The sequence below is a fragment of the Eurosta solidaginis genome, chromosome 3 (genome assembly GCF_040869045.1).
Source record: "Eurosta solidaginis isolate ZX-2024a chromosome 3, ASM4086904v1, whole genome shotgun sequence".
In the NCBI taxonomy this organism is placed as follows: Eukaryota; Metazoa; Arthropoda; class Insecta; order Diptera; family Tephritidae; genus Eurosta; species Eurosta solidaginis.
The window spans coordinates 201,419,353-201,447,080 of NC_090321.1; the positions used below are offsets into that span (position 1 = coordinate 201,419,353).

The window sequence follows — 27,728 nt, forward strand, 5'->3', positions numbered from 1 at the left end:
TATAAGTGTTATTGTGAAGTACTTTCATAGTAGTCTAATAAAAACCATTTTGCATTATTGAATATTGGAGTTATTTATTCAACAGTTTAGCGATTCGAACGTTAGCAGAAGGTTGCAAATAAGCAGAATTTCCCAAAATTCGTTACACTATATTATTTTTTATAAAAAAGGTGCTTATTTTATAATTAATTTTTGTAGATATCATTAATGTAAATAATAATATTTCAAGAAAATTTTAATGCATTTTAATTAACACTATGTTGACACCATTTTCTGTAGAAATCTGCTTTATTGATCAAATAAATAAATAGTACATATATTTGGTTAACAATTAATTTCGTGAAAATTGCTTTTGCATTTCCGGCGCGTTGTCCTTCATTATGCTCTGCATCTTTCCTTCAATCATATTCAATATGCAAATTCGCTTTGGCTTTATTTTCGCGCATGCAACTTTTGATGCGATCGCGCAATATTTTGGCACCCTCTATATTCACTTCCTCGTAAGATGGCAACACCGATTTCATACGCTCCAGCCAATCGCATAGTTTAGGATATCTTATGAAAGCAAAAAATAAATTATAAAGTTAAGTAAGTAGTGATAGCCGATACAGCTATTTTGAACTATCAGTGAAAATAGTGATGACGATTTTTGAATTGCGGCTATTTTTTATAGCTATAGCAACCGCTTCAATTTATTTTTAATAAGCGAATGTGCAATTTGTATACTTGGATATAAAAAATGAATGTTTAAGTTTGTTGACCGGAGTAGATTGAATGTTATACATTACTTTTGTTTAGTATACAGATTATATGAACCAAAATTGGAATAAAAAGAAAAAAAAAATTCCACCTTTTATTGTAAACTGATATAATATGTAATTCTAATTTTCTGAGATATTATGATACAATATTATTAACTGGCTAACGACAATCTCGTATTACACTCAATGAGATGAAACTAGCGGAAATAGATGTCTATGCATTTTGTTTTATAAATTTTGCTAATTGAAAATGCTTTGATTTTTAAATGTAAGATGAGTTAATCTGAAATAAATCTGTATATGTAACACCATAAAAACATGATTTATTTATACTAGGTTCAAACACACACCAAATTGGCAATTTATTACGCAATTTATCATATAATAAATTGTAATAATAAATTGCCAATTTAAAAAAAATTGCGTAATAAATTGTTTCAAACTGCAAATACAACCTTGTAAAGTGTGTTTATTGAGTAGATTTCAACGTCAGTTGCGCATGGCTGAACTATATGGTTGGCTCATCTCATCAGCTGATTTTATGTCTTTCATTTCACTGGAGTAGGGATTGTCAAAAGAAGATGGCAAACTCAAAATGAAACCAAAACATTGAACACATTTTCTTACAACACACAAAAATTTCAAAGTTTTATGTTTTCATTCCATTTCATTCGCCTAATACCAACACGCACATTTTGACAGTCTGAACAAAGGTATGTTCTTGCTGTAGAGATGAGCCAACCAGCTATCAAATTACTATTGTGTAAGCTAAATCGAGTTGTATGAACAGCACTCAATTCAAATCGAAATTTCCTCAATTTATTTTTCTGTTTGAACATAGTATTACTATTATTTTTATACTATACCGATGTATTCAGAAATACTCCGTATGAATTTATTCTGAAAGTTGTATTTGGCTGCATAATGTTTTTATAGTAAAGTAAATTAATTTTAAATGAAAAATGCAGAGCAAAAATATAGCAAATTCTTCAAACTGTTATACAATTTTTTTTTTACAGAAAATTAGGCTCCCACTTCAGTGCCCTAGAAATTAGACGGAGAATTCAACCATATAATATGACAAAACTTGAATTGGATTCTCCCAAAAAACTTATATTTTGAGTTACATCTGTTTCCAATAAGACGAGTGATATATATTTCTATAATTCTTTTATTTTTCCATCAAAAACACAAATTTTATAAATTTGCTAACGGCTACTGCCTAGAAGTATTAACTTAGGAATTACACAGGCAACCAATCTAAGACCAAGAGTCATTTGTAATTAAAAACAAAAAAATTCAGTCATTTAATTTCTTTTATACACTTCATGAAATATTTATATGAAACGGGACTTTTACAATTATCACCGGGCTTTGCATGCGTTTCATTTATGGGCTCATAAAATTGTCACATTTAACTTCTTTTTTTACTATAATTTGCTGCCATCTTTCACTCGGTATAAACGGATTTTTAATAAATTAATACAACCAAATTTTCGCAGCCAACCAGATCAAAACGTCGTTTATAAAAATATCAATTCAAAATAAAGTCGCCTGAAAGAGCAAACTTACTAAAAGTAAACACAACCGAGTGGATGAAATATCATTTCATGAAGAAATATCACTATTAGGGAAATGCTGCCAGAGGTGATTGTCATTCAAAAGCATCGAATGAAGGAAAATCGCCAATCACTGATATATTTGGATAGCAATACCCTTCAAAAAACGCGAGTACTCCATAAATAATGTAAGGAATACTCCTTTGGGAGTATAGGAGTGTTCCAAAACTAATCTGTATTTATACAAAAAATGTGCTCCAATTAACATTGCGATGTCCCAGGAGAGGAGTAGGTGATCCCACTCTCGCTTTGTTTGTGAGTATTCCATAGAGTACATACGTGAGAGTACTTTCCAAAGTACTTTCACTGTTGTCCTCCATGGAGCACCCACAGAGGATCATATGCCAAAGTACTAAAGAGGAATTGTGTCGGAAAGAATTTTCGGAGTGAATTTAATTTAAAATGAAAGTAAATGAAGAGGGGCAATACAACTTTTATATTTTTTACGACGAATATTCTTATGTTATTTAGCATTTGCGTGAATAAAGAAACTAATATTTCTCTATACTATAGTATGTATTACAGTCCTGCATGAATGCATTCACACGTGAATGTACAATGAGACATACTGATACTGTCTCAGTATCCATTGTACTTCACGCCAATCATTGTTTACTATATAGTTTGGCAGCTTAAGTAGAGGTTATGTTGCGAATAGAGTGGAAGGCAGTGGACTAGGCAGTCGAATGTCATATAATGAAGGAATGGTGTTCGGAGTTTTTTCAAAGTTAAAAAAAAAAAGATAAAAGCTTTAATATAAATAAAACTATTGTTTTAATAACAACAAAAACGCCATATATATTCTGTATACATAAATTTGTAAGGATTATCTCACTTTAAAATTTGAATTAAATTATCTAAAGTTTTTTTTTTTTGAAACTGAGTCGAGAACTGTGCGTGTGAATGTGCGAATTTTCACCGATCAGCTGTTAGTTGCGCTACTTGGTAAAATTTACAATGACGCCAATGAGTTTGTATTGTATGAGTGATGGTATGCAAAGAGAAGTTGTATGTACCCGCATTTTGTCTGCGTTGTACATGCGCGCATTCATATCAATACCAAAGAAATTCATACATACACATGTCTCATCGAGAAGCACAATGAGATAAACGTTGTACAAGTTGTACCAATGAATATACTATGAGTACTAGGTACCTATATACTTGTTTTCGTTCTAAAACGATGTGCCCATTTATGAAAAGTTAAATGTTTGCGTTGAAACTATTAAAAACGTAACAAAAATATGGGTATTTTTAAGTGGCGAATACAAAATTTTGTAATAAGAAAGAAAAATACTAAATATCTTTTCTTAAGAGCTAATGAACGTTTACAAATCAGCCTTGCTGGAGAAATTTGCAATGTTTCCCGCCTTTCATACAAAAATTTCAAAAATTAACAAAACTTCAAAATATATATTGCGCCGTTATCCCTAATCACCATCAACTTGTATGATGTATGTATAGAATTATTCTAAGCTGAAAGTCATTGATTAGTTGGTAAAACGTTATTTCCCTAAAATTAATGCACATGCATATATACATAAAACTATTTTCATTAGACAATGAAAATCCGCGATACAAAACAATGGTAGGCATTCTCAATTTATGTGGGGCTTTCCCATAATTAACGATCCTGGAACATACACTTGTATGATGATAGACATTTGCCTGCCTGAAGACCATCGATTATGGCCTTAAAAATGGGTTAGGATATATTTATGTGTATACATATTGCATTGTAGAAAAAATTCATTCTCTGTTTCTTTAACTATTTATATAATTAAACGCACTTCAGTATATATAGAATACATGTACATACGCTTTGAAAAAAACGCAGAATAGAACTATATAAATAGAGAAATTAACTGAAGAAAGATCATACCAATGGATAACTACATTGAAGTTTCACCAACTAAACCACAATACTTTTTTTGAAGCCTTTTAATATTTAAAATAATTTAAAAAAATAAATGTAAGGCGCGATAACCTCCGAAGAGATCTAAGACCGAACTTCTCCTCCAATTTGCGTCGTGCTCCTCTTTATTTTCTCTACAAATTGGCCGGACTGGACCTACATGTTTTATGCCGACTCCGAACGGCATCTGCAAGGCAGATGAGTTTTCACTGAAAGCTTTTCATGGCAGAAATACACTCGGAGCGCTTTCCAAACACTGCCGAGGGGCGACCCCGATTAGAAAAATTGTCTTCTAATTGAAAAACCTTATTTCTAAAATTTTGATGTTGCTTTGCCCGGGGTGTGAACCCAGGGCATACGGCGTGGTAGGCGGAGCACGCTACCATCACACCACGGTGGCCGCCAATGCACAAATATATACATATATTGTGGACCAATTAACATCAGCCAATTCACCGATGTCCGTAAAAAATCGCCAATTTGTCGAAATAAAAGAAAAAATAGTCAAGGGAGACGATAAAATCATTTTAACTGCCGGAAAGAGCAAAGTTTGGAATATTTTCGGCAAAGCAAATATTGGCGGCAGCTTTTTGGACAAAGTAGTAGCTTGCAAAGACTGCAGTAGCGTTTTAACCTTTACAAAGATCACATCGAATTTAGTCAAACACTAGTGTTACAAGACTTTTACAGATCGAGCTGACAATAGGCGCCGAATAGATGTTGATGACGAAACAAGAAAGGACGTTGTCCGATCTGTTACAGGATGGGTTGTAAAAAATTGCCGATCGTTTCAAATTGTCGAGGATGAAGGCCTGCAGGAATACATAGAGCTAATATTGTCAATAGGAGCCAAGTATGGTCCAAATGTAGACGTTGAAAAATAGCTACCACACCCTACCACTGTATCCAGAAACATAGACAAGCTCTACAAAATTTCCTACGATGAAATGAGAAAAGAACTAAAGGAACTATGTGGCGGATTTCTTGGACTCACTTCGGATATATGGACAGACACTGTTTCAAAGCATTCCTACTTATCACTAACGGTGCACTTTATTACAAATGCAAAATTAGTCACAAAACTGCTTGCTTTTAAGTCCATGGACTCCGAGCCCTGTACCAGTAAGAATTGCCTATTTCAATATCCTGCTGAATACCCTTATTGTTTTTTCACAATAGATCAAAGAATTCTGCAAAAAGTGACGGAAGCTTTGGACGAATTTGATTGCTCCTTGGATAAAGCCATTATTGCTACGGATAGAGGAACTAACATGAAAGCCGCTTTCCAACATCACAACCACATATTTTGTATTACCCATTTTATTGCACAACATCGTGGAAAAATCTCTTAACGAGTCTGCCGATATTAGCGAAATGAAAGAAAAATGTCACATGTCGTCAGGTATTTCAAGAAATCTGGAGCCAATGCACAATTGACAACAACCCTTAAAAGCATTTCTCCGACAAGATGGAACACAGTTTACTACATGCTACAGTCTCTCAAAAATAACTGGGTTGACGTTGGAAATATTTTGGAGGAAAATCGTCAACTGAGATGTATTAGTGGAATTAGCTTAAATGCCATAACAGATACCCTTAAAGTGCTGGCTAAATTTGAGGAAACATAAAAAGATTTGGAAGGCGATAGCTATTCAACCTTACATTTAGTAATAGTACATGTTTACTACTTAATGCGGCATTGTTAATCAACCAACGATGAGTCAGAATGCAAACAAGATTTGAAGCTACGGCTGCGTACATTGCTTAAGGACACTTTACTTAGTAATTTAACAATGATTCATAAAATAGCTCTATTTCTGTTCCCACCCACTAACAATCTCTCCCAGTTTACTGCTGCTGAGAAAAATGAAGTCAAAGAACATTGTAAACTTTGCTTGAATTGCTAATAAATGAAGACAGTTTGATAAACAATGAAAACTGTCGGCAGAATTCTCTTTCAAACAAAAATAATGCCTATTTTCCGGATTTCTCCAGCCTCAAAGGATACCTAGTAGTATTGACCGAGTACAAGAAGAATTGATGCTATATGAAAATATTTCTGAGGTCATGCACAACGATTTTGACGTTCTAAAGTGGTGGGAGTTTAATAAACTTAAATATCCTCTGTCATTCCAGCTAAGCCGAAAAATATTTAGAACATATATAAAAAAAAAACTTGCTTGCTTAAATAGTATAAGTTAAAGCTACTTAGTTAAAGAGATATTAATATCTAACATAAGAAAACGCATTAATATGAAAAATAAATAAAATCCTAAAATGGCACATTTATGCACTTTATTTTGTTATAATAAATGGGTTTTACACGTGTACATTTTTATAATTCCTTAAAATTCACCACACTGTAGTTGTATACACAAGTACACCTGCGATACATGTAGTACTACTGAATATACAAGAATATACTGAATATACAAGTTGTACTAGTGAATATACAAGTTGTACTACACAATTGCGTTGACGTCATTGGTTGTAGTTGTGCTGCATGAGACGAGACCGGGCAAGTACTTGTATATTTTGCTACTCACAGCCTTTTGTACTCATACCCATAAGTTCTCATGCCAGTGAATTGAATGAGTGCTTGTACAAAATTTGTGTGAATGTATTCATAGGCATATTTTTGTGCATTCATGCAGGGGTCTAGTATGTAAACATAAAACCAGTGCGCATTTTATCAGAGTTGCCATAGTAAAATTTTATTATCAGTTATTTGTATGCAATATTTTACTTTTGGCAACTCTGTTCGATCGTCATCGTGTCGTGATCACGGTCGTTAAAAAACGAGCAATGATCGGCTGATGGTGGTCCGCAAACGCATTGCAAAGGAGTATTGTTAGAGTACTCCAACATGAAGAAAATGGAACACGTAATCCAACAATTTTTACAGGGTGGCTATCACTATTAGCGATTTTTCATTCGCGGCGATGCAATCACCGATAGTGAAATATCGTTCTATCACTATAAGTAAGCATGATAAAAACGATACGGGGTATAACCGTTCTCTCTTCAGGTCGGCCATGACTTTTTGTGTAAACATCTTTCCTCACGGTATGTGACAATCCTGAATGTAAGCGTAAGATGTAAGTGTAAGCGTAGTCTTTGTAACTAGAATGTAAATGTAGTACACATATATACATATGCACTGTATGGATTAATAGAGAATGTATAAGCGCAGGAGTAGTGTATGGTATTGGTATGCAGTATGAAGTAATAAATGAGAGCGTAATATAGTCACTAAACTACAGCTTGATATGGGAGCAAGATACATGGTAGAGTGTATATATGCGAATTCACACAACTCAAGGCAAATATGTCACCTACATATAAATTAAGGTTTTTAAGCATATAACTACACAAATTTTGTGGATGAAAGTGCTTGAACAGATGTTCACACTGCTATTTTATTTGAAATAAAGAGCCAGAGCAAACATGAGCATATGCGTGATTTTTATTACTGATACACAAAGGGTTTACAAAAAAAATCACGTTGTTAGGTATTCAGGTTTAAGTTGAAATTAGTTTCTTTTTAGTTTTGTTGGTTGTAACATCTTTGTACATTATTCGGACGATTTACATGGAGTAATTAAACAATTAAGAAAAAAGTAAACTATTTAATATAAATTTAATTCAATTAAATTTAAATAAATTAAAAAAAAAATAAATGACATAAAATTAAATAAAAAAAAACAATAAAATAAGATAAATCAAAAAAATATATTATGCTAAAATAAAAGAAAATAAAAAAATTATAAAATCAAATGAAAAAAATAAAAAATAGAACAAGAGAATAGAATAAAATAGAATGAAACAAGTAAAGGTGTCTAAGTTCGGATGTAAGCGAATATTATATACTCAGCGTGAGCTTCAATTGTACATTTCATTTCAGATAAATTACTTTTCTACATAACACGTGGCACCGACCGTTAAAAAAAAAAATGTCTCCCCATTTCCTCTTACAATAAAACTTGATAAGTCAAATATCATTGATTCAAAACTATTTTTTGCTAAGTTGTAGCTTATTATTCTAGTCTACGACCCTTTTAAACTTGTTTTGTATCTAAGTTGCCGTGGGCTTTAACCGAACCCGTCCATTTTTACTAGAAATATTTTCTGCTATAAGGAAAATATGTGTACACAATTTCATTACGATCCGTTATTTTTTCTTCGAGATATGACTCACGAAACATAGAAAATTGCTTAGTCATAAAATGGGTGGTGCCACGCCCATTTTCACAGATTTAGTGTTTTCAAATTTAATGTTATAATTCAATTTAGAAAGTAAAATTCTTTTGATACAAAGCTCTTTTGCGCTAAGACTTAGCTTGTTTTATTCGTCCACGACCCTTTTAAAAATCTTTTATATAAAAGTGGGCGTGGTCCTTAACCGATTTCGTTAATTTTTCTTCAAAGCACTCCTTAAAGGCAACCTCTCCGCCGAATTTTGTTACGATAGGTTTAACGATTTTTGATTTATGATTAATAATTATTTGTAAAATTGATTTTATAACAAGTGGGCGGTGCCACGCCCATTAAAAATTTTTTTTTTCAAATTTTTATCAAGAGTCTCAATATCAGTCCACACGTCAAATTTCAACATTCTAGATGTATTATTTACTAAATAAGGTTTTTTGTGTTTTCCAAAATGTTATATATATATAAAAAGTGGGCGTGGTTATCATCCGATTTCGCTCATTTTCAATACCAATCTATTCTGGGTCCAGGTAAGCTCGTGTACCAAATTTGGTGAAGATATCTTAATATTTACTCAAGTTATCGTGTTAACGGACGGACGGACGGACATGGCTCAATCATTTTTTTTCGATACTGATGATTTTGATATATGGAAGTCTATATCTATCTCGATTCCTTTATACCTGTACAGCCAACCGTTATCCAATCAAAGTTAATTTACTCTGTGTGCAAAGCAGTCTGAGTATATAAACAATAAAAAAAGAATAGAAAAAAAAATAAATAATAAAATCTTATGAAAAAAATTTAAAAATAAAATAAATAGAACAAAAGAATAGAATAAAATAAAATTAAATAAAATAAAATTAAAGTAACTTTAACTTAATTAAGTCGATTTTAATCAATGAGTTATCCGTTTGTTGTCGAAAAGTTTTGAATTTGTCATCAAAAATTATCGGTATATTAACGATATGTTATCAATTTTTATGGCATTGTTACCAATTTCTTATCGTGGTGTTCTCGAAAAGTTATCGATTTGTTTACAAAAATATATCGATTACTTACCGAAAAGTAATCGTTATATTATAAAAAGTATATCAATTGGTTTTCATTATTGGAGTGTTACCAATTCGTTATGGGCCTGTTATGAAAGTTATCGATTTCGTTATCACAAATTTATAGATTAGCTATCGAAAAGTTATCGATTTTTTTTTGAGTGTTACCAGTTTCTTATATATTTGTTTGCGACGACTCGTCGGTTTGTAAAGTCCCTGCTCGGGCGCCATTTTCTGTTATGTGACTCTTGGCCGAGCTTTCAGGATAGGCTTGCAAAGCCTGTCAGCAGCCACGGTGTGTGCACTGGCGATTGCCGGAGCTTCAGCCTTGGGAGGGTTCAGGTACGCGCCTGCTAATCAAGCCAACATCCATCAACCTAAAGCCATAACAAAATATATTAATTTGCACACAAATTCTAACTTCCACCAAAGTAACTATATGCAACCAACCCTACACGCACGTGAAATATCCCAACCATGCAGCGCTAATGTATATTGATGCGACTGCTCTATACCCACCCTACCGTGGCTTTATAGATGGTAATAAAGCCCCTCTTCCACACACCAACCTGCAAGAATCAGACCACTGTAGTCTTCGATTTACTCCATATTAACAAGTTGTATTTATAAAAATTCAGCTCATATCTACATATATATATATGTACAAAAAAATATATCCTTATTATACTAATTAAAGACTAAAGATCCAGTAATAAGTTAACATTAGTGGTAATGAATTGGCAAAAGAAAATATCTTAAATGCTAATACAATGTAATTGCGTATGTTAACGAAATTCTTTTGGGGGTATGCTAACAGCTGATACTAACCTACTGACCTACTTTTTCATTTTCGAGGTCATTGACCGTCATTTACAATAAAAACTCTTCAGTGCGTATATATAATAGAGAGATTGAGCGCGCTTGCTAAGTAGAGAGCTTAGAGCGTAATAAAAAAAGGACAAAGACTAGGAATCGAGAGCATACGTTTATTTATAGGCACGTAGGTTTGTATGCATAACTTGCATAGAAGGCCGAGTTAGGCATACATACATACGCTGGCCCTTCTCTTTTAAACCAACATAAAGTGCAATTGATTAAAAAAAAACAACAAAAAAGAACTCCATTCATAGGGGATATGTACAAATTTTTACGTGAGGTTATACATACATACGTTGTTCTTTTTATCCTCTTTTCTGTTGTTTGTAGTTAATAATATTGAATTTAGCCTTATGAATGAAAATTATGCATCAATAGAGTAATTACAGAGTACCTTAGGGATTAGACCTTTTTTTTAAGCGTAGTGGCACCAAGCCATCTCGTTAATTTCACGCATATTTAACAAGAAAAATAAAAACCAACAACTTTTGCTAGGCTTAGTGTTTGACACTAATAAAGAAAAACTTTACAAAAAGAACTTATATCCGTTTGCCTTGTTGGGGGGGTTACATACCCAAAAGGCAATTCTACGATTTAATAATCGCGGTAGGACCGCTTTCCTTATAAGTAAGGTAAACACCTACCACAAACGTTCTTATCTCGGTACTGATTCCCGAATAACAGTCCATTGAGGATTCATATATATTTTTATTTTTCTTTTCATATATAGATCTTTCTGGGCGCGTGTTGCCTATATTAAGGCAAGATTCATTCAGACTTTGAATGGTGTCTATTCAAACTTTGAATGAAAGATAAAGAAAATTAAGCGCGTCAAGTAGCAAAAACTAGGGTTTTGGTTTTCCGGAAAGTATACTATTATATCTATTTATACGTATATATATAGATGTAATATTACATTTGATTGCAACTTACGTCAATTTGGTTGCTCCCTCGTTGTTTGCGCAAACAGCTGCAGGGTTCCAACGTAGTGATATAGTTGCTCTACTAGGCTGTGTGAGGACCAAATATAACACCATTAATTTGGCCCACACAAAACGACCCCACATCATATTCGATACAGCACTAACACAACAGCCAGTCACAAAAGGCTATAGCAACAGACCAACCAACAAGTTCAATACAGCATACATCATATCCGATACAACACTAACACAACAGCCAGTCACAACAGGCTATAGCAACAGACCAACCAACAAGTTCAATACAGCATTGACACAACAGCCAGTCACAAAAGGCTATAGCAGCAGACCAACCAACAAGTCTCAGCAACACAACGGGCAAGCACAACACTTTAATGACAACACAACAAACTAACAAATCTCAGCAACACAACGAGCGTTCGCAACATCGAACAGCAACCATGGCAACACAACCATTTGAGCCAGCAATACCAAACAAAGCAATAAAAGGAGCAACACAGCAGGACAGAAGTCAGTTAGCACGGAGCTGTGGCCGTGACCAGAGCTACTTGTGGAGCGTCCCTTGAAGTTGTCGGTTCTACCATGCGGACAGGTCGCTTCACAGGAGTGAGTCGTGACCTCAAGTGGTGAATGTGTCGGTTATACCACCAAACACCGCTTGAGACCTCGTGAGCAACGGCAGCACCACAGTGACGCGCCCCGCGAGCAGGTGACATTCGCCAGCCAAACTACCACGCTGGTCACAATCGCAAACATACTACGTTAGCCATAGCATTACGCCAATCCACTACCCCGGCCAGAATCGCACACACACTACGTCGGCCACAGCGTTACGCCAGCCACTACGCTGACCGCAACCGCACCACGCTAACGTATTACGTGGACCACATCACTACGCAAACATACGACGTTGGCCACAGCATTGCGCCAACCCACTACGCTGACCGCAAGCGTCAACATACGACGCGGGCCACAACAGCGCTACGCAAGCACATTACGTTGGTCACATCACCACGCTGGCCACAACAACACTACGCACACATACTACGGTGACCACAGCAGAGTCACGCAAATACACGACGTCAACCACACTAGGGTTGCGTACAAACACGCCAACGAAAGGCGTCACCGAAACACGTTTTACACGCACTCAGGCAACGACCAGCCGGGCGTCCTAACGGGACACGCACGCCGACGCAGGGCGTCACAAAACACATTTACACACACACAAGCAACGACCATCGAAGCGTCATAACGGGACACGAGTACCGTTGGCCCACCACGCAGTATACAGCAAGCATACAGTGAAACGAAAACAACAAATATTTCTTCTTTTCATTACGTAGAATTTTTCATTTTAATTATAGTGTACATACATATATAGAATTAGAGAAATAAAGTGAATTTATATGAAAGCGATTTGCACGGTGTCCCAAATCTACAAATCTATTGTAAGCGAACCTTGGACACGGCGAGTATACCCCTAGCACTTATTGAAGAAGCGCCGGGACGGGAAAAAGCTTCGTTACAATTGGCGCCCGAGCAGGGACCCTGCAAATCGTTACCACGTCAGAAGGAACATTCCTGACGAGAAACCTAACCACAAAATGGTCGACCAGATCGATACCACGTGGTTAGACACAATTTCAAAGGAGCAGCTGATATCCATCACACAGGAATTGGGTATTGAGCAGACAGGTACCACCCGAGAAATCCGAAAGCGCATAGCAGCACTGGCCTCAAAGGCAAATACGGACTCGGAAATCCACGAAAATTTTTTACCCCTACAAGCCACCTACAAGGAAACTACACACACGAGCGACGTAAATGAGGCTAAGACACCGACTCCGTCGAACGGAGGAGGCACACCGAAGGTCGTCGCTACAACAGTAGAACAAACTCAATTCGCGTTTCCTCCCAGGAATACAGTACCCACACAACAGTACTTACCATCAGGAATAGCGGTACCACCCAACGGTACATCTCAGGCACCTCCCAGGAGTACAGTACCCACACAACAGCACGTACCATCAGAAATTACGGCATCATCAACCGGCACATCTCAACCCACGCAACCGTACTTACCAGCGGGAATGACGGCACCAGCCATGAACTATACATGCCAGGTAACTCAAGCACCGACCGTGGTGTTCGCGCCCATCATCGACCAGGTAAGAAAGTGGTCCGTAAAGTATGGAGATGGACGGGACCCGTTAGCGTTCATCGAACGGTTAGAGGAGTTAGCCGAAGTATACGCGCTAAACGTGGACCTCATGCCAAAAACCATGCCCGAGCTACTAGGGGGCGCCGCGCTACAATGGTACCGCAATAACAATGCGCACTGGGGAGAGTGGACAAGCTTCAAAAAGGATTTTTTACGTTTCTTCCTACCAGTCAGATACTTCGAGCGGCTCGAAGACGACATACGCCAACGAAGGCAGCACAACAAGGAGAGGTATAAGGACTACGTACTAGGAATCCAGAGCTTGATGAGACACGCAGGGTACACCAGCGAACAGCGGCTGGAACGAATCTTCTGTAACAGCCACCCCCTTTACCAACTTTACATCCGTCGGAGGGACTTCACTAATCTCGCAGAGCTCCTGACACTTGCCGAAGAATACGAGAACATACGCGAGGACTATCGAAGATCATCAGGCGGATATCACCGCGAAGTTACGCGACACATCGCCAGTGACACAACCCGGGTGTCACCATCAAAACCTGCAACACAACCACCACAGAACCTAACGAGCCGCACGCCTCCAGGCAATCAGAGATACGACCCCAACGGCGTATGCAGGAGATGCGGCGAACGAGGACATGACACCAATAGGTGCCGAAACCCACAGACAATTTTTTGCTGGGAATGTGACCGCAACGATATACGAACCATCGAATGCGTCCGCCGACCTCAGGGAAACGACAGAGGGCTCCACGAAGAAGAAGGCGCCGTGAGCCCAAGGGACCTAGCGCCGAAACGGCAGTAACGATACCCAAGGAACCCAGCGCTGAAACGGCAGTAACAATGTACCAAGAGCATGGTCGCCTCTACGCCGTAGCCAAGCTCGGCGCGGAATCAGCCGAGGCGGTCATCGACACAGGGGCATCAAGAAGTTTCGTCTCGAGCAGCTTAGCAGAACGTGTGGTGAACTCGGGAAGCGGAGAAATGGTGAGAGTGGCCATCAAAATAACGATGGCAAACGGGACTAGCACTACCATCTTCGACGCCATAAGGACTGAGGTACGGCTTGGAGAAGCGTCACTCCACACAGTTTTACACGTCATGCCCGGAGCGATCGACGACATCATACTGGGCCTAGATACGCTAGGAAGCATGGGAGCCACCATATCATGTGGAGAAGGCCACCTCGTGCTAACCAGACCCCTTGCCCAGCGCACACCGCATCCTGGAGCCGCGCCAGAAACTATTCAGAGAACAACACCAGCAAGAACGAATATCGCCAGGTACGACAGCCCTGGGACTATTCCAAGTTCAATATCATCAAGAAAGGATATCGCCAGGTACGACAGCCCTGGGACTATTCAAAGTACACCATCAGCCAGAACGGATATCGCCAGGTACGACAGCCCTGGGACTATTCAAAATTCAACATCATCAAGAACGGATATCGCCAGGTACGACACCCCGGGGACTAATCAGAGTATAACACGAGCGAGAAAGGGTAACGCCAGGTACGACTCCCCTGGAGCCCCATCTGGAACCATTCAGAGTGTAACAGCACCGAGCAGTAGTAACTTCAAGCACGACGGCATTATGCAAAACGACGACGACGACATACAAGAAGGAGCGGAACGAGTGCGCGGGCAAAGAAACTCCGAAAATTCGCGAGCATGAGTGAGATTGTCCTGACGGACGAACGCCCCATCAAGCAACGTTACTTCCCACTCAACCCAGCCATGCAGACAATCATCAACAGCGAAGTTGACGAATTGCTCCAGAAAGGATGCATCGAGCCATCCTGTAGCCCACACAGCGCACCGATCGTACTGGCCAAGAAGAAAAACGGGAAGTGGAGGTTATGCGTGGACTATCGGCAGCTCAACGCCCGATCCACACCGACCCCGAGAAAGTCACGGCCATCAAAGACTTGAAGCCACCAACGAACGTGAAAGAGGTGCGCCAATATCTGGGTATAGCATACTGGTACCGACGTTTCGTACCCGACTTCGCCACGATCAGCCAACCACTCACAACCCTGCTGAAAAGGGGCAAACACTGGAAGTGGGGGGCCGAACAACAGGAGGCCTTCGAGGTCTTAAAACAAAAGCTCACGGAAGCACCGATACTTGCCTGCCCGGACTTCACCAAGACCTTCACCTTACAAACGGACGCCAGCAATTTCGGGCTGGGTGCCGTATTGACACAGGACCTGGAAGGCGGAGAACGCGTGATCGCGTACGCCAGCAGGAAACTCAACAAGGCGGAAACCAACTACTCGCCCACCGAGAAGGAGTGCCTCGCGATAGTCTGGAGAATACGCAAGATGAGGCCATACTTGGAAGGATACCGATTCAAGGTAATCACGGACCATATGTCTCTAAAGTGGTTAAACTCCATCGAAAGCCCTTCAGGCCGTATAGCACGATGGGCCTTGGAGCTTCAACAACACACTTTCGACATCGAGTACAGCAAAGAGAAGCTGAACCTGGTAGCGGACGCACTATCACGGCAGTGATAGCCTAGCAACGACAACAGAGCCACAATGCAAGTGGTGGCACAAGCGCGTCGGCGAAGTACGCACTAACCCCGAGAAATTTTCTGACTACATGATACAAGATGGGCAACTGTACCGCCATATTCCCTGCCGGTCACACGATGAGGAAACGGTCCCTTGGAAATTTTGTGTACCAACACCACTGCGACAACGAGTGTTAGAAGAAAACCACAACATCCCAAGCGCTGGACACATGGGCATCCGCCGGACGGTAGCACGGATTGCCAACCGGTATTACTGGCCCGGCATGTTTCGGGACATCAGTCGATATGTACGGCAGTGCGAGTCTTACCAGAAATACAAGGAGGCATAGCAAAAACCAGCAGGAAAGATGCTCACACAGGTGGCCCAAGAACCATTCGCCACGGTATGCGTCGATTTCGTCGGACCACTCCCACGATCCACACACGGGAACACGATCTTATTAGTATTTTTCGACCGCTTCCGCAAATGGGTGGAATTGGCCCCCATGAGGCGTGCGACAGCAGAGGGCCTTCGCCGCGCGTTCAGAGAACGCATCCTAGCAAGATTTGGTGCTCCCAAGATACTGATATCGGACAACGGCGTTCAGTTCACCAGCACAATGTGGCAGCGTTACCTCAAGGAAATGGGGATACAACAACAATTCACGGCGCCCTACACACTGCAAGAAAACCTGACGGAACGGGCGAACAGAACGGTAAAGAGGATCATAGCGCAACTCACCAAATCACAACACAACAAATGGGAAGACTTTCTCCCAGAGATCGAGCTGGCCATCAACACCAGTATAACCGCGTCCACAGGGTACAGTCCAGCCTTCCTCGTACATGCACGCCGACGCATGGCGTCACAAAACACATTTATACACACACAAGCAACGACCATCGAGGTGTCATAACGGGACACGAGTACCGTTGGCCCACCACGCAGTATAGAGCAAGCATACAGTGAAACGAAAACAACAAATATTTCTTCTTTTGATTACGTAGAATTTTTCATTTTAATTATAGTGTACATACATATATAGAATTAGAGAAATAAAGTGAATTTATATGAAAGCGATTTGCACGGTGTCCCAAATCTACAAATCTATTGTAAGCGAACCTTGGACACGGCGAGTATACCCCTAGCACTTATTGAAGAAGCGCCGGGACGGGAAAAAGCTTCGTTACAGCTGCTTGATTAAAGATATTCATAAGTAGGTACAATCATATACTCCCCTAAACTTAAATGATGTACGTCTCTTGGACTGTTACGTCGAATTATATAATTGGCAATTCATTTCTACATCAAAGCTAATTATGAAAAGGAAAAAAACACAACCCGCTGTCGAGCGAGTAGTCATAATTAGTATTAAATTGAAAATTATTTGCTTATGCGCATTCCTTACAACCTCGACCTAAACCTGATCGTGGTTTCCTTCTAGTAGTTGTATAGTTGCTGACGGCTACTGAGTGTTGTTGTAGTTGGTTGGCGTTGCCGCGTAGGTGGTATTCCTGTTATAACGTAACTTACTGCTATGCTCCGTGGTACTTAGATTACCAGCTCGTAATTGTGAAGATCATGATTTAGCTCCTTTTATTTTTGGTTTGTCATAGTCACACCGACTACTTTCCGGTATTACCGCGAGTTATATTATATTGTCGTAGTTACTCCATTTGCATGGCATCGTCCAAGTGTGTTAGACGTGGCATGCTTTCACTAGTGGTTGTATCAGTGAACCCTTCTTACCAAGACTCGAGAACACATGCATATGGAACTGGGCCGCGTGTATCAGGGTAGAAACGCGTGTCCCAAAATGAGGGTACTTTTCCCGTTCAGCACTTTCTGCCTTGGACTGGCTTGAAGTCGCAAAATATAGGAGTTCGCTGGCTCAGGTGGGCTCACTTACAGTGAGCGTGTGGCTATTGTTTAATAATTTGGTATGATGGCGATTATAACCTGTGATTTAACTATCACGGTTCTTGATATCGAAAAAAAGGCTTATATATATTTTTATTATTTTCTACCGTGCGTTTCCTTTGTGATCCGAGCTAAAAATGGCCGAGCCAAAACGAACTTTTTTTCCGCGTTACAGTTCAATTCTACCATTCTCAGCTGTTTATGTCATGCAGTCAGTGTTGAGTAACAAAAAAAAGAAAAGGTATGCTCAAATCCAGTGTTGATGGTTTTGATGCCTTATTATTTAGATCACTTTTGATCGGTAAATATGATACGTGATCATGTACAATAAACCGGTTCTATAAATTATGTTCTTGGCGCTAATGAATATTTGAGGACAAATACTTCTAGGGTTGTTTGACACAAAAGAAATATGTAGACGCTGGCTTAGTCGCGGTGACCTATTTTGAGGCCGCAGTTTATAACTATTTATTACGCTGAACGATACTGAAAAGTCTTAAACTGACGAATTTTAGGTACTAGACCGTTGTGTTAATGTGATACCCGTTCAAATTGATAAAAAAAATATGAGAAGACTAAGGGTTTTCTCAAAGGGATCAATGTACGTCAGTACACACCCACCACTTAGAGGGTTGGTGCTGGGTGTCATTGAGTTTTGCTTTTCTGAATATCTTTCCCATGATATACTCCCCTCTTTCCTGTGATGTCATCCTGTAATTCGTATAAACAGTTGCCTTTGACTGTAATGACTTTTGCTTTTACGAACTTTGGGGCGAATTTCGAGCAAAATTTCTTTGTGGCATCACTTAGAACGAAATTCCTCCTGTATACGCTATCTCCTATCTTAAAGCTTTCCCCCGAACTTCGCAAGTTGTAACGTTTGGAAGAGGCTTCGAACGCTTTTTGAATATGTTCGCCGATCGACTTTCGCACCAACACCAGTCTCTCGGATCTGTCTAGGATATTTTCGTCTACGGTTCCTAATTTAAGGAGAAGCTCATACTCGTCGGCATGCGACGTCATTTGCTGTCCGAAGGCGAACAGCCGATAGCCTGATGATATGAGCTTCGCAATGCTTCCGATATGCTAGGCAGGTGCTTATCCCATAGGGTCTGGTCCTCCTTCAGATATGCTCGTATCCCTGCAATTATCGATCGGTTAACTCGCTCGCTCGCATTAGCTTGGGGACTATACAGGGCCGTATACACATGTTTGATTCCACGCTCAGCAAGGAGGTTGTTAAATAGAGCTGATTTAAACTGCTTGCCTTTGTCACTTAATATAATTTCGGGAGTTCCGAACACGCTAAAAACATGTTCTTGCAGGAAGTTGCAGATGCCCGTCGCATTAAAGTTCCGTAAAGCTTTGAGTAAGGGAAATTTCGTAAAATGATCTAAAACTATCACAATTCCGGTATTGCCATGTCGAGATCTAAGATACGGACCTAATAAGTCGATATAAAGCTATTGAAAGGGTCGTTGGACAGTGTATTGTGCTGACATAGGCGGACGCACTGTTACGTTTGGCGCTTTGGTACTTCGGCAGATACCACAAAGACCGATATATTCCTTAACATCGACAATCATTTTAGGCCAGTAAAAGTTCGTTCTTAATCGTTCTAGTGTTTTCGGGATTCCGCCATGACATTTTGTTGGCGGACAGTGAGCATTTTCGACAACTTTTCTAACCAAATTTTTAGGGATCCACAGCTTCCAATTATACACCTCCCACTCTGCGTTACCGTCCGAATGCTCTGTTTTTTTGTATACTCGATCATCCACTACTTGCAAGTCAGGTAGGCGAGCTTGATTGTTTCGGACATGATTAATTAGCTTTTTGTACTCGGCGGACTGAAATTCGACCGAGCCCAAATCTACAAGCGGGAGAGCTTCCGTCTCGCTGATCTCTTCGAAATTTTGGCGGGATAAGCTATCCGGTACTACATTTTGAGACCCTTTTCGGTGTTCTATATTAAAGCGATACCCTTGTAATTTTAAAGACCATCGAGCTAACCTGGTGGACAAGTCCGTCTGACGCATAAGCCATTGAAGACTGGCATGGTCGGTGACAATAGTAAAGTCTTGTCCTTCAACATAGGCCCGACATTTTTTTAAACTGAGAATGGCCGCAAGGCATTCCAGCTCGGTAACGCTGTAGTTGCTTTGGGCCTTGTTAAGTTTTTGCGAGAAGTATGCAATTGGCACCTCGACGCCCTCATCGTTTTTCTGTGCCAATACAGCACCTACACCGAGCTTAGACGCGTCGCATTGGAGTATGAATGGTTTCTCGTAATTGGGACTGGTTAAGACGGGAGCTGAACAAAGAATTTCTTTCAAAGTTTCAAATGCTTTCTGCGCATCGTCATTCCATGCAAACCCTTTGCCTTTCTTTAACAAGTTTGTTAGGGGGTTGTAATGGAGGCAAAATTGGTCACGAACTGGCGGTACCAGCCGGCCATTCCGAGGAAGCGCCGGAGTTGTTTTACACTGGTTGGTACCGGATAGCTAGCCACGGCCGAAATTTTATCCGGGTCAGTGCTTAAGGTTCCGTTACCCACAATATATCCAAGGTATTTAACTTCCTTGATGCAAAATTTGCTTTTTTCTAGGTTAATCGTCAAACCAGCTTTCCTGAGGTGAAGTGCGACTTCGGAAAGGACGGACAAGTGATTGTTAAAATCTTCGGACAGTATAAGAAGGTCGTCTAAATAGACGAAAACTTGATTCTTCAAGTGGGGAGGAATGACGCGATCCATCAGACGGCAAAGCGCTTGAGGGGCGTTGCATAAGCCAAAGGGCATTACGCAATAACGGTACAACGGACGATTGGGGACTGTGAAGCAAGTGTAATCTCTAGAGTTTTCGGACAGGGGAATTTGCCAAGATGCTCGACGCAGATCTAGTGAACTTATGTACTTAGCCTTTGGTATTCTACTTAATATACCATCAATGTGTGGCAGGGGATAAGCGTCCTTAACGGTAACGCTGTTTATTTTTCTTGAATCTAAACACAGACGGACTTTATTTGGCTTCTTCACTAGTACGACCGGACTTGACCATGGACTGTTAGGGGACTCCTCGATTACACCTAAATTCAACATTTCGTCAATTTCTGCATGAACTAGTTTCTCTATAGCAAGGGAAATGGGAAAGTACCGTTGTTTTATCGGACGGACATTAGGCTGGGGTTCTATAACATACTCCAAAAGAGAAGTTTTCCCTAAGCCCTCTTTTTCACAATTCGGTAACCTGTGTTTGACTATTGCCAACTGACGCTGTTGTTCGCTACTTAGAGGCAGGGCCTTTTCATCAAGTTTTTCTTCCTTTTCGCCAAGGGTCACCTCGGATATAACGTGCGGAGCAATCCTTTAAAAATGTAATATCAAATGATGACAAATGTGTAACCCTTCTATGGCAAACTGATAAGAGACCCAAAAAGAAGACGGCAATAACAAACCGACAAGTCAACGATAGGTATTGGTTATCAACTATTAGCCAATTATAAAACCATATTGGTTGTTACCAATAAGAAGCCGACGAAGCTCTTCTCAAAAAAACCCAAAACTATTTGTTTCTAGTAAAGTTTTCTCTGTTGTGGGTTAGCTGGGCGAGCTCTAGTATGTTTACATATCGAACTTCACGAGTTCTCGGTACTCACGCTTTTTTTTGAAGTTTTTCCGCAATGCCGAATTTTTAATTCAAAAATGTGAAACGGTTATGGCTTGTAGGTATTTACATATATCATGTAAATTAGTATAATTGGATACGAGCCGTACCCGTGCGCATCTTGCGCAACCAATCTAAAAGTCTCTTATCAAATATCAACAGCAATCAGCTGTTCTATCAATGAATTAAAACTTACAGCTTGCGCTGCCATCTGGCGTATGAGAGCAACTGCCGGCAATGCCGTGCAAATATTCACAATAGTGCCAGAGTACAAATAGATTTCTTTGTGTGCTCACGTGTTCGAAATTTTCAACAAAGCGGAGCGTCTGCAAACGGGGAGTATACCGGTCTTTAGTGGTCGTAATATAGTGGCGCCGCTTTTGGAGGAAACCAATCCTTAAGACTGTCTTCTAGCAATTGCGTTGGATTGGCATTGGGTTTAGTTCTTTGTTAGAGCAAAAGAGTATGGAGCATTCCAGCTGCCTCGAGGACGACAGTTTGTGGGAGGGCTGAATCGAATTAAATGGAGTTGCACTGAAACTACAGCCTTTGGTTGGGGAAAAACCCCCGCGTCGCTCTGGAGTATAAAACCGGCTGCCATGAGAAGCATTTAACCCGAATTATAATATTTTACGACTGTTTTAGGAGGTTTTATAACGATAAGTAAAAATTGAGACGAAGAGTGGAAAATATCTGAAAATGGATGGGAAAAACGAACAGAGGTGGGACATACGATTCATTTGGGAATTTAATTTTCTTTTTAAAAGATCCTTGAGAAATGTGGTGCTTCAATGCCTTAGCTAATATTGGCTTATGAAGTACACGTAAAAATCTATTAGCTAAAATGTAGCAGATGGATAAAGCAATGATAATTATTAGACTGGGTTGGTTCCCATACACAAAAAAAGTCATTATTTTGGCTTTGAGAAGCTTCACATTTCCGCTTAAAGTCATTTTAAGCTATGAAGTTATTTTCACATGATTAGGTCAGCTAACAAAGTTTTACCCCAACTAAAGTATATTTTTTTCCTTACCAAATGAAAGTACTTAAAAATTCAAGAAAATGTTGCTTTGAAACCATATTACTAAAATAATAAACAAAGAAGTTATATCACTTTCAATATTTTTGCAACTGTTATTTTACCTGATTCTTATTATACTTAGACCTGAAACTCGTGATATTTTTGGAGGAAAAATTATTATTAGGGTTTAAAAAGTTAATAAAGATATGCCAAATACCATGAATAGGGGAAGTCAAAGTAAATAAGTGAGTCAAACCTGTTGTTTCGTATTTATAATAATAACTTACTTACTTAATTGGCGCTTAACCGTCTAAACGGTTATGGCCGTTCAACAAGGCGCGCCAGTCGCTCGTTCGCTCCGCCAACCGGCGCCAATTGGTCACACCAAGGGAGTTTAAATCGTTATCCACCTGGTCCTTCCAACGGAGTGGGGGCCGCCCTCTACCTCTGCTTCCATAGGCGGGTTCCGATAGAAACACTTTCTTGGCCGGAGCATCATCTTTCATTCGCATAACACGGCCTAGCCAGCGCAGCCATTGCGTTTTAATTCGCTGGACTATGTTGATGTCTGCGTACAGCTCATCATTAAATCTTCTTCGATACTCGCCATCGCCAACGCGTAGAGGTCCATAAATCATTCGAATAACTTTTCTCTCGAACACTCCCAAAGCCGCTTCATCTGCTGTTGTCATGGTTCATGCTTCTGCCCCATATAGCAGGACGGGTACGATAAGTGACTTGTAGAGTATGATTTTCGTTCGCCGAGAGAGGACTTTACTTTTCAATTGCCTACCTAGTCCAAAGTAGCATTTATTGGCAAGATTGATTCTTCGCTGGATTTCAGTGCTGATGTTGTTGGTAGTGTTGATGCTGGTTCCCAAATAAACGAAGTCTTTTACTATTTCGAAATTATGGCTGCCAACAGTAGCGTGGTTGCCAAGGCGGCGCGTATGCGCTGACTCTTTGCTCGATGACAGCAGGTACTTCGTTTTGTCTTCATTCACCATCAAACCCATCTTTACCGCTTCTTTTTCCAGTTTGGAGTAAGCAGAACTAACAGCGCGGGTGTTTAGGCCGATGATATCAATGTCATCAGCATATGCCAGTAATTGCACGCTTTTATAGTATATTGTTCAAGAGCGGTTAAGTTCTGCAGCTAGTATAATTTTCTCCAGCATCAAATTAAAGAAATCGCACGATAGGGGGTCACCCTGTCTGAAACCTCGTTTAGTTTCGAACGGCTCGGAGAGGTCCTTCCCAATTCTGACTGAGCTGATGGTGTTGCTCATCGTAATTTTGCACAGCCGTATAAGTTTTGCGGGGAAACCAAATTCAGACATAGCGTCATATAGGCAGCTCCTTTTCGTGCTGTCGAAGGCGGCTTTAAAGTCGACGAAGAGGTGATATGTGTCGATTCTCTTTTCACGGGTTTTTTCCAAGATTTGGCGCATTGTGAAAATCTGGTCGATGGTAGATTTACCAGGTCTGAAGCCGCACTGATAAGGGCCAATCAGCCATTGCACGGTGGGCTTCAATTTTTCGCACAATACACTTGAAAGGACCTTATATGCGATATTAAGAAGGCTGATTCCACGATAGTTGGTGCATTTTGCAGTATCCCCCTTCTTGTGGACTAGGCAAAGAGCACTTAGATTCCAACCGTCGGGCATGCACTCTTCCGCCCATATTTTGCTAATAAGCTGCTGCATGCGCCTTACCAACTCCTCGCCGCCGTACTTGAATAGCTCCGCAGGCAATCCATCAGCGCCCACGGCCTTGTTGTTTTTCAATCTGGTTATTGCTATTCTAACTTTGTCATAATCGGCGGGGGGACATATATTCCATCATCATCGATTGCGGGATCGGGTTCTTCATCTCTGCGCGGTGAATTGCTGCCTCCATTTAGGAGAGCAGAGAAGTGTTCCCTCCATAATCTAAGCACTCTCTGGACATCAGTTACAAGGTCGCCGTTTTCGTTCCTACAGGAGTTTGCCCCGATCTTAAAACCTTCCGTCTATCGCCGTATTTTTTGGTAAAATTTTCGAGCATTATTCCTGGTGGCTAGCAGCTCAAGCTGCTCGCACTCACGCCTTTCTGCTTCTGCTTTTTTCTTCCTGAAAAGGCGTCTCGCTTCCTTTTTCAACTCACGATAGCGTTCACACACACCTCTTGTCGCGCTCGCTTTTAACGTAGCCCTGTAGGCAGCGTCCTTTTTTTCGGTTGCAACGCGGCATTCTTCATCGTACCAGTTGTTTTTTCGTGGCCGCCGGTAACCAATTTTTTCCTCGGCGGCAGTACGAAGTGCTTTGGAGATATGCTCCAACTGCTCCTGTTTCCTTCAGGATGAGTTGTGCTCTCAGAGAGCAGGTGTGAGAGTCGAGTTGCGAAATCATTGGCAGTCTGTTGTGATTGAAGCTTTTCGACGTCTAGCTTTCCTTGTGTTTTTTGTTCCTTGGTTTTAGCCGCGTTGAGGCGGGTGCGTATTTTGGCTGCAACGAGATAATGGTCCGAGTCGATGTTAGGTCCTCGGATCGTGCCCACATCTAAAACACTGGAGGCATGCCGTCCGTCTATCATAACGTGATCGATCTGATTGCGAGTATTTCGATCAGGAGACAGCCATGTAGCTTGATGTATCTTTTCATGCATGAACCTCGTGCTGGATATGACCATGTTTCGAGCACCGCCAAAGTCAATCAGCCTCAGTCCGTTAGGAGAAGTTTCATTGTATAGGCTGAACTTTCCGACTGTAGGGCCAAAAACACCTTCTTTGCCCACCCTGGCGTTAAAGTCGCCAAGCACGACTTTTATATCATGACGGGGCCAGCGCTCGTACGTGCGTTCTAATTGTTCACAAAAAGTGTCTTTCACCTCATCGTCTTTCTTCTCTGTCGGCGCATGCCCTCAATTCATTGTCCTTCAAACGTTTGCCATGGTCGTCATCAATAGAGTGTATTTATCCGATGCTTGTTGTTATATTTCATTGGAGTATGGTTTTACGTGGCGGGTCCCAAGCCCAGGGCACAACCCGCTCAGCGGGGGTGAACATATTACTTGCGCGTTTATATAGCGAGCCGCTTGCTCCAAGACACGCCCGCTTGCAGCCGCACCTAGAGGTGTACAGACGTTGCCCCGGCTAGCCCTTAAACCGATTATGTCAGAGTGGCCTAGCCAGGTTGTCGCCTTCTCACATTAGCTCACCGCTAAACGGGTGTTTAGCGGCTACCCAGAGTATACTTGGCCGCAAGCGACCGGCAGTAGTGAGCTGCTTGAACCGCATGCAAAAGAATCGCTCTGGCCCTTCCCAGGTGAATGGCAGTCAGAAGCTTTCGCCACTTTCGTGGACTTCTACACACGGCTCCACCCTCCTTATCATAATAACACTATGCGACAAAATCAAGTTTTTTTCTGGGTATTGGTAAGACTCTTACTTCTGAATTTTCACCTCGTAATACAGCTGTTATACTAAATTTCTCAAAAAGAGAATTCAGCCCTTCAAATAACTTTGTTAGCTGACCTAATCATGTGAAAACGACTCCATAGCTTAAAATGACATTAAACGGAAGCTTATCAAGGCCAAAATAATGACATATCAATTTTAAAAATCGAACGTCAAATGACCAAGTTACAACGAAAAAACCTTTTCGGCTGTATTTCGAAGGATCAAAAAAAAATTTTTTTCCGAACCCTCTCAACATAATCTTTAAATTTAGGGCGGCCATTAGCAACTTTTTTTTCGACCCAGTTTAATAATTATATAAGTGAGAAAAAAAAGTTTTTTTTAATCTGGTCAACTAAAAGAGCTTATGTTAGAACTCTCGTATGTATATACTTATTACGTTATTATATTATATATTATTACTATACGTATGTATATTTTAGATAAAGTAAATAAATTATTTAGATTCTTACTTATTCTTATCAACCGCTATAAGCATATCGAGCGTCACTAGAGTCGTATTTATGCAGACATCGGCAATAGTTGGGGTCGCGCTGTTCGCAAAAAATGCGCTCCCATTAAGAAAGGACTCAAGAAAAGTATACGCATTATCACATAGATCTAAGGTAATTTGATTGAAATCACCTTCGCCACCGTAAATGTTGCGACGCTAAAAGTAAATCGAAATAATTCAAGTCAGGAAAAAGCATATGAAAGCTATGTGTATGGGATGCGTATTTTTACTGATCTTGTCTTGCTGCCTCAAGTATAGTCATCTTCAAAATATATATCTACTTGCCAAATGATTTAAGGGCCAATTAATGGTGACTTATCCACAACAAGATAAAACAGCTGATCGAACCAACCTTACGGAAATCAATGTAATCGATTAATGGTGCCATACCATAACGCTAACGCCATAACCATACCATACCCAACCAATTGGTTTTTCGCCATATCCATAACCTAAAAGGATTTGAGTTGGTGAATTTATTAACTTTTTGTATATTTTATTTATTTATGTTTTTTTTTTTGTTTTTGATACGTTTTGACTAAGAGACTTATTGTTTGTGGAATATGTTTGTAATTTTTTTGCTTTTTCTTAATTTTTATGAAAATGTTAGATGTTTAAGGTTATAGCACCATTAATCGAACACAATGGAGATGGTTATGGATATGGGTATGGTTACGACAATGGCCTAAACCTAAGGAAGTTTAATTGGCCCTTTATGAAATGCACGGTAATGTTATAATAGCTGGGTTCCAATGAGCTTTGAATCACGATCGGATCTCACTTAAACGATCCGGATCAGTTCTATAAGAGCTGGCAGAACTTAACGAATCGTCACTCCTACCCCCCAATTTTAGTTTAACATTAAAACAAATTATCAAACTAATAACTAGTATTATTAGTTCTTAGAAATATGCCACAAGTGCGAATTTATTTTTATTTTTTAAATAAAATTTAATAGGATTTTTCACTTAAGAGAAAACAAGACCACTATTTGTTAACAACCGAGGTCGGCTGTTAAAACCCGTCCGAAAATGTCGGATGATGTATCAAAAGTCGCGTTTTGAATCCCATAACAATCCTTAGAACGCTAAT

At 40.1% G+C, this 27,728-nt stretch overlaps 1 protein-coding gene across 1 annotated transcript in view; it reads right to left on the bottom strand.

Moving 5' to 3' along the window:
- Window positions 1–264: 264 nt before the first annotated feature.
- The window catches only part of GstE13 (Glutathione S transferase E13), a 41,821-nt gene continuing 14,357 nt past the window's right edge, over window positions 265–27,728 (bottom strand). The window contains exons 5-6 of the mRNA XM_067774704.1: window positions 26,596–26,792; window positions 265–555 (exon numbers count right to left, since the gene is read on the bottom strand). Coding sequence (XP_067630805.1) covers window positions 399–555; window positions 26,596–26,792 — 354 coding nt within the window. The 3' untranslated portion in view covers window positions 265–398. The remainder of the gene's footprint in view (window positions 556–26,595; window positions 26,793–27,728) is intronic.